We start from the raw sequence: 7,134 nt of genomic DNA on the forward strand, positions 1-7,134 counted from the left end.
AGCATTATAATCTTAATGCATTTGCTATGCAATTGGACGTCAGTTGAGATGGTTTTTTTTTTTTATCTGAAACAGGTTAGTAGTGCAGGTTCTGTTTTATGGTGTTGAATAAAGGTTTTTTACTGTATTTATTTTGTGGCTCCTAATAAGCGTGTAAAATTTTCATACATCTCTAATTGAGATTAGGTGGTTGGTTTTGCTTCCGCATTGGACAGAATTTATAACTGACTGAGGTTGATAAAAATTTAAATGCGATTAAGATTAACATACATTTTGTGAAATGAATTTTTGTGCCACAATTAAATGCAGCTTGCGCAGTTTGTAAGATAAAACTATTTATCTATCCGATATGACATTTGCGTAAGGCATTATTTATACCTATTATATGTACGTATTGCGCTCCCTCGACTAGCTTTTGAAGTATTACAGGGCAATTCTGGCAACTATCTTGAAAGCTCTTTACTGTATTTTGAAAAACTAATTGAAAGATCTGCTAACGAGGAGGCCTTGGCGTTATGCTGTTCCCCTTTTAACAATACTTTTTTTAAGTACATAAATTAAATAAAAAATATTAAATTTTTTCTTTTTATAACAGTAAAAACAAACAAATAAAAGAAAATTTAATTAAACAAAAGTTTACAAAAAAAACAGTAAATCGAAAATTAAAAAAATTGCTTCTAAAAATTACATGAAATTAAAAAAACATATATCGTCGTTTAAAGTACAAAACCGCCTATCATCAAAATGCAAACCCGCATATGTGAGGTTGCATAAATTACTTTGTAGAAAGTAAAAAACACTCGGATTTCCAAATGGTTCTTTTTTACAAAGCAATCGCATTTCTGGCTAGTATATTTCAGGGCGAATGGATAAGTCTTTAGCCAAGCGCTTGTGTGCGCAAATCCAATTTTTGGCAAAAAATGTCAGTTACGCGGTTTTGCAGAACGACGATACGTGGTTTTTACTTTTAAAGACGATACATAATGTGTTTTTGTTTTTAAACCAAATTGTTTTTAATATTCTTATTTTTAAGACAAAATCTAGAAATTAAAAAAAAAATCATTTAAAAAAACAACAACAAAAAATTAAATAACATCCTAAACATGAAATGAAATAAAACTATATGTATTTTCTTTCTAAACAGAAAAATCTGAAACCAAAATAAAACTCAATTGAAAAAATAAAAAATGGAAAAAAATTCTCTTAAATATATATTAAAAAAAAAATATAAAAATAAATCTTAAAAAGAAAAAAAACAAAACAATCTTAAAAAGAATAAAAAAACAATAAAGAAGAATCTTAAAAAGAATAACAAAATAAATCCATCTGTCTTTCATTTGTCTTACGAAAGACTTCTTACTATATAAGAGCTTCCTTGCCAACTCTTATGTTGTCAACAGTCGTTGCTTGAGGTAATCTGCTCTTTTGCCAGAGTGCAAGGTCACTTGCTCAATTCAACTTCTTATGCATAAAATTTTGCTCGCGCTGCTCCAACAGTCAAAATGGCCGAGTTAGGAAAGCATTGGAGTGCCATTCGAGAAAATATCCTAAGCTCTTATCCTTCGGCATTGGGTTTGTTTCAAACAATTTTTTCTTCTTTAATTTTACTTTATTTTGATTTTAGGTTTTATTGTTAAAAAAATATAAAAAGTTTATTAAATTTAATATTTAGAAGCTTATTTTGTGTATTTTCTTTTCTTTCTTAATTTATATTTACATCTCTTTTAATTTTTAGTTTTTATTGTTAAAAAAAATAGTTTTTATTTCATTTAATATTTAGAAACTTATTTTATTTTTATTTTTTCTTTTTTAATTTTGTATTTTTTCTTTTTTTTTAATTTTTTGTGTTTTTTAAGGTCAACTTTTTCATTTTTAGATCTTATTGTTTTAAAAATAAAATAATATATATATATTGTTTTAATTACATTTTATTTTCCAAAAATTTTTTTTTTCAATTTTCTATTTATTTAATTTTTAGATTTTATTGTTTTAAAAAGAAAAAAAGTTTTTTTAATTGCATTTAATTTTTAGAATATTATTTTTTTTGTTTTCTCTTTTTTAATTAATTTATTTTTTTATTTAGATCTCTTTTAATTTTTAGATTTTATTTCCAGAGAAGTTCGATGGTCAAAAATCAAAATATTTCTTAGCTATTCGAGAGGCGAATATTTAATCATTTGTGTTCCACCTTTTTTATACTTCCGATCAGCTCATAGGGCTCTTCTGGTCTATTAAGTAGATGGTGAGGTCCAAGCTTACCCTGCCGCTGCTGACTCTAGTGCGCCCTTTAACCGAATAAGTTGGAGTGGCCCACTGAAGCTCCCCTCTTTCTGTTGTGGTCCTATGCTCAACTCGAATTGATCTATAGTTTGTGTAGAAAATTGTCGCTGTATATACTTGTATAGTTCCAATTGGGGGCAAGATCCGGTGATCGATTAAGTCCAATGTGAAACCTTCCCTGGCTAACACATCTTCAACCTCATTACCGGCAATGTTGTGGCGACCATGTACCCAAGCTAGGTGTACTTCCAACTGACGCCCTAATCAGAGTGGAAAACACTTGCCAAGTCAGGTAGATTGATTAATATTCTTAATCCCAGGTACTTAGTGAAAGCGCTTTCTCCAACTTTATTTTCTAATTTGGAGCCATGGATGTATTCTTGCGGAAGTATGAAATTTCTCATTCCAGTCGGCTCTCGACATGAGAAGAACTTCGAAGGGTCTATATACTTTCCCCAAAATTTATTGGACCATGCCTATCCTTGACAGCGAATTTTGCAACAGAGACATAATAGTTTTGGAGAACTCTCAAATTTGTGTACTCAAAAAGTATCGCTTTTCGACTACGAGGTCTTTGAGAAGCTTCCTAAATATTTGTAGCGAGTAGCTCACGTGGTTCAAGGACATGAACCTAGGGGCTAATACCATCAAGTCAGTTCGCACCACTATTTGTAGACTATTTAAAAGTAAAATTGCTGTGGAAGGTGTTTTCCAACGGGAAATTCCGCTTTTACTTCACTGGATGAATTGACCACATGTCTTTAGATTCTTTACCTCTAAAATAGAACTCCACAATCAATAAAAGATATCCTATTAATAAAAATTTTCGCTTTTGTTTTCAGATGACTCCATGGATGACGCACCCTTATCGCCGAATGTTTGCCTATCACCTAAGTCAATGCTACGTCTAGTCGTCGATCACGATGACTTACACAAACGTAAGCTATACAAGACCTACACGTCCGATGGCGTAGCGAAAACGCACAACTCCGAGGCAGAGTATAATGAGTTCATCAACCAGGTACAGTTAACGCCAGTGGCTTTTATGAAACTCTGCCCAGCGCTGTTAGCGCAAATCGACCAGCATGTGTGTGTGCGACCAGCGCCGCTAACAAATGGCGACAACCCCAAGCAGGCATTGTGGAATGGTGAGTGAATATGCAATAGATACATACTTAGAAAGACCCGAACTTGCTCTAACCACTTTTTTCTAATTTCTTCCACGCAGCTTGGATTTACGCCAGCATTTCCATATTCATACTCTCCGCATGTGGGCTGCTGGGCATCCTGCTGGTGCCGCTGATGAAAACAATTGCCTATCAGGAGATCTTAAAGTTCCTTGTCGCTGTGGCTGTGGGTACACTGGCCGGTGACGCATTGATGCATTTACTGCCACACGCTCTGGTGCCCGAACATGGCGCGCATGAGTCTAGCACAGCAGAGTCTGAACACGACACTCATGAGGCAGTTTGGATCTGTGCATGCGCATTCTTCACTTGCATTTTTATGTACATACTGGAGCATACCTTACCGCTGCTGCGAGGCGAGAACGCCAAAGGACATGGACACAGCCATTCACATGGCGGGCACGCCCATACGCATAGTCATGCGCACGCACATCACAGTGAGCATGCGTCAGCTGATAAAACGTCCAAAAATGGAATTGATGCCGATAGCATGGTGTCACCGGTCAACACCGACGCCAAGGAAATCAATATAATGTTGCACGAAACCAAAAAAGATGAAAAGTCGCCATCACGTCCGCTCACACCAGTAGCCTTTATGGTTGTCATCGGTGACGGGCTGCACAATCTCACCGACGGTTTAGCGATCGGTGCCGCCTTTGCCAGCGATCCAGTGACGGGCATGGCGACTGCCTTTGCCGTACTCTGTCACGAACTGCCACACGAGCTGGGCGATTTCGCGCTACTCCTGCAGACGGGAGTGTCGCTGCGACGCGCAGTCTACTTGAACATTGTCAGCTCTGTTTTGAGTTTTGTGGGCATGGCTATTGGGTTGTTCATAGCTGGCGCGCATGGAAATATGACACAGTGGATTTATGCCGCCACAGCGGGCTCGTTCCTCTACATAGCGCTAGCCGATCTGGTGCCGGCAATGAGTGAGGCGGAGACGCATACGGGAGATGCTAAAAGTAAACTNTCTCATACAGATTGGCGGCATGCTGCTGGGTGGTTTTATAATGTTGGCCATTGCTGTGAATGAAGAGGCGCTGGCAGAGCTTTTTAAGTGAAGAATAAAAGTACCCCCTGGAGAAAAATGAGTATAAATGGAAGGCATACATTCCCGAAATAGCATTTAAAATATTTTGAATGAATTTTTGAAGAACAGTTTTAGTGGACTAATATTTAAACTCCCAGCTAGTTCCGATATTCTGTAAAGTTTGTCTTAAGTGTTAAAGTATTATTAATTATATTTTAGTTAGTTTTAATTTTTAGCTCAAAAGTAGAAACGTATAACGAAACAGGTAGTTTTAAAGAAAAGATTACCTTAAAGTGCATTGCCAAGTATGTATGTTTATTATTTGTACATTAGACTGCATTACCAAAAAAAAGTTACGGTTTTCCGCCGGGGTTACAAAACCTATTTATATTTGAAGAAGTCCACCATAATATATCGGAAAAATATTCAAATTTACGTGAGCTGGACCGATTTGAAAATACCGCCAAAAATGGATTTATTTTATGAATAAAAATAGTTTTCTAAGAACTTTTTGAAAAAATCCCCTCAGATGAAGATTGGTTTAAGAAAAACTTTGATATCTGGGCCAAAACTATTCCGATTTAGACTTATGAGGTATCAGTGGAAAAGTATTTCCCCACTCTTTTTTTTATTTGCAAAAAAACTCATCACGTCCCATTTTTTCCAAATGCCGGAGCATCTTAATTCAACTTGGAATGACGCTCGTTCATCCTACCTTTCCCTTTTATACTTTTAAATGAGTTTATTCGTAAATAAATAAAAAGGGTGAGAAATGATACCTTATAAGTCTAAATCGGAATATTTTTGGTCGAGTTATTCAAGTTTTTCTTATGCCAATCTTTTAAAAAAGGTAAAACAAGTAATTTTTAAGCAAAAAACAAAACCGACTTCAATTCTAATATACAAGTTTAAGATTATCGTTAATTTCTTCATGATCCCATGATCGGCTTTAAACCATATAAGTATGGAACCACCTGTGAGGTAACACCTTTCCTTAAAAAAATAATAATTAAAGAAAACGGTTAATGTGGTCCAAAGTTATGTGGTAACATACATAAAAAAAATATTCCGACGAATTGATAACCTTCTCCTTTTTGTGAAGTCGGTTAAAAACAGCATCAAAAATCTAATTATTGCGATACCGCTACATTTTTTATTTTTATTTTTATGCAGATTTTTTATGCTTAAACTGCTTTGTCATTTGAGGGGATTTTTATTCATAACAAACTCCCTTTTTTTGAGGTATTTTCAAATCGGTCCAGCTCACGTAAATCTTAATATTTTTCAGAAATATTTTCGTGTATGTCTTGAAATATATTATAGATTTTATAATTCCAATGGAAACGCAGTACCGTTATTTCTTTTTTTTTGTATGGGGAGTGATGCANCGTGTATGTCTTGAAATATATTATAGATTTTATAATTCCAATGGAAACGCAGTACCGTTATTTCTTTTTTTTTGTATGGGGAGTGATGCAGTCTAATGTACATGCATACATACATACGTGCATATAGTTAATGTAATAAAGCCAAGTTATATTTTTGAAATAAATAATCTAACGAAAATAAAACGATATACACAATTTGGAAATACACCTATAACTAACTGATTTCACAACCAGCAGTGCGGTTATAAATCGAAAGTAGTTTTCTTTACTTATTCAGGTACACCTTTTTCTCATTAGGGTCCCTTTTAATTTTTCATTGCTTAATTTAAGCTGGAGAACTCTTTTCATTGTACATGTAAGTACCTGTCTTTTTCAACTTCCTTCTACAAAATAGTGAGCTTGCGATGCAGAAATGTAGCATACATTTAGGCGAATGGTATGTTGATCGGCTAAAGCACGCCTTAAGTTAATTTAAATGTATTTATGCGCATTTATTTATATATAAAACAAAAATTTCAATGAAATTAACTTGTCGCATTCATTCAAGCTATCTGCTGCTGTGATTCTTCGAAAGGCTCATTGGGTAAGCGTGCAGGATTCTAAAAATTAAGACGTATACTCAGTAAATATTTTTAACAACTAATGTAGCACATTATTTACCAATTTCTTAGCGCGTTCCTCTAATGTACCGTAGGCTACATGATCTAACGTAAATCCAGCAGGTAAGGCAACACCTTGCACTCGATACAACGCATCTTTATCGCCTTCATTAGCAATCTTATGCGCAGCTGCTACTGTACATTTGCCAAGAAAACGTGATGAGGCGACCATAGGACCACGTGATATATCTATATGAGTACCAATGCGGTAGAGTGTAACACGTCCTTGATTCTGTTGTGCGATGCTGGGCAATTGCTCGCGTTTATAATGCGAATCGGCAAACATTTCCAAAGCAAGTTCGTTATTGACATCAAGACGTTCGATTTTCAAATCTTTTGCTGCTAATTTAACCATCTCAGCGGAGAGGGCACGCAATTCAGCCTTACTAGGTTGCCAAGATTGTGCACGCAACACAACGTCGTAAACAAAACTACCAGTTTTTACTGAAATGCAAGTAGAGTAATAAAATAATTTAAATTTTTAACTCAAAGTCTGAAAAACTTACTATTTGGAGTAGGGAAACTGTGTAATTGCAAGTGTGCTTCATCAGTAAATGAATTTTCCAGCGCTGCTCCTAACATAAAAC

At 35.0% G+C, this 7,134-nt stretch overlaps 2 protein-coding genes across 2 annotated transcripts; one reads left to right on the forward strand and one right to left on the reverse strand.

Moving 5' to 3' along the window:
• The first annotated feature begins 2,136 nt into the window (after positions 1–2,136).
• LOC108381466 (zinc transporter ZIP6-like) lies at positions 2,137–5,216 on the forward strand. The gene is given in 4 exon segments (XM_017637885.1): positions 2,137–2,572; positions 3,123–3,428; positions 3,509–4,439; positions 4,441–5,216. Coding segments are annotated over 3 exon segments (1,320 nt in total). The 5' UTR covers positions 2,137–2,572; positions 3,123–3,130; the 3' UTR covers positions 4,532–5,216.
• A 1,040-nt stretch (positions 5,217–6,256) lies between these two features.
• On the reverse strand, positions 6,257–7,128 carry LOC108381467 (39S ribosomal protein L39, mitochondrial-like). The gene is made up of 3 exons (XM_017637886.1): positions 7,054–7,128; positions 6,549–6,991; positions 6,257–6,487 (listed from the first exon to the last, which is right to left on the reverse strand). Exons 2-3 carry the CDS (start codon positions 6,900–6,902, stop codon positions 6,431–6,433), a joined length of 411 nt encoding a protein of 136 aa, XP_017493375.1. The 5' UTR covers positions 6,903–6,991; positions 7,054–7,128; the 3' UTR covers positions 6,257–6,430.
• Positions 7,129–7,134: the final 6 nt, after the last annotated feature.

Source organism: Rhagoletis zephyria, unplaced genomic scaffold (assembly GCF_001687245.7).
Source record: "Rhagoletis zephyria isolate East Lansing unplaced genomic scaffold, Rhagoletis_zephyria_1.1 Rzeph_scaffold_22676, whole genome shotgun sequence".
Classification (NCBI taxonomy): Eukaryota; Metazoa; Arthropoda; class Insecta; order Diptera; family Tephritidae; genus Rhagoletis; species Rhagoletis zephyria.

Coding starts and splice junctions, on each gene's coding strand:
- LOC108381467 (XM_017637886.1), bottom strand. CDS start 6,902: ATGGTTAAATTAGCAGCAAAAGATTTGAAAATCGAACGTCTTGATGTC. Junction 6,488..6,548: donor AGGAACGCGCTAAGAAATTG/GTAAATAATGTG, acceptor CTTAATTTTTAG/AATCCTGCACGCTTACCCAA.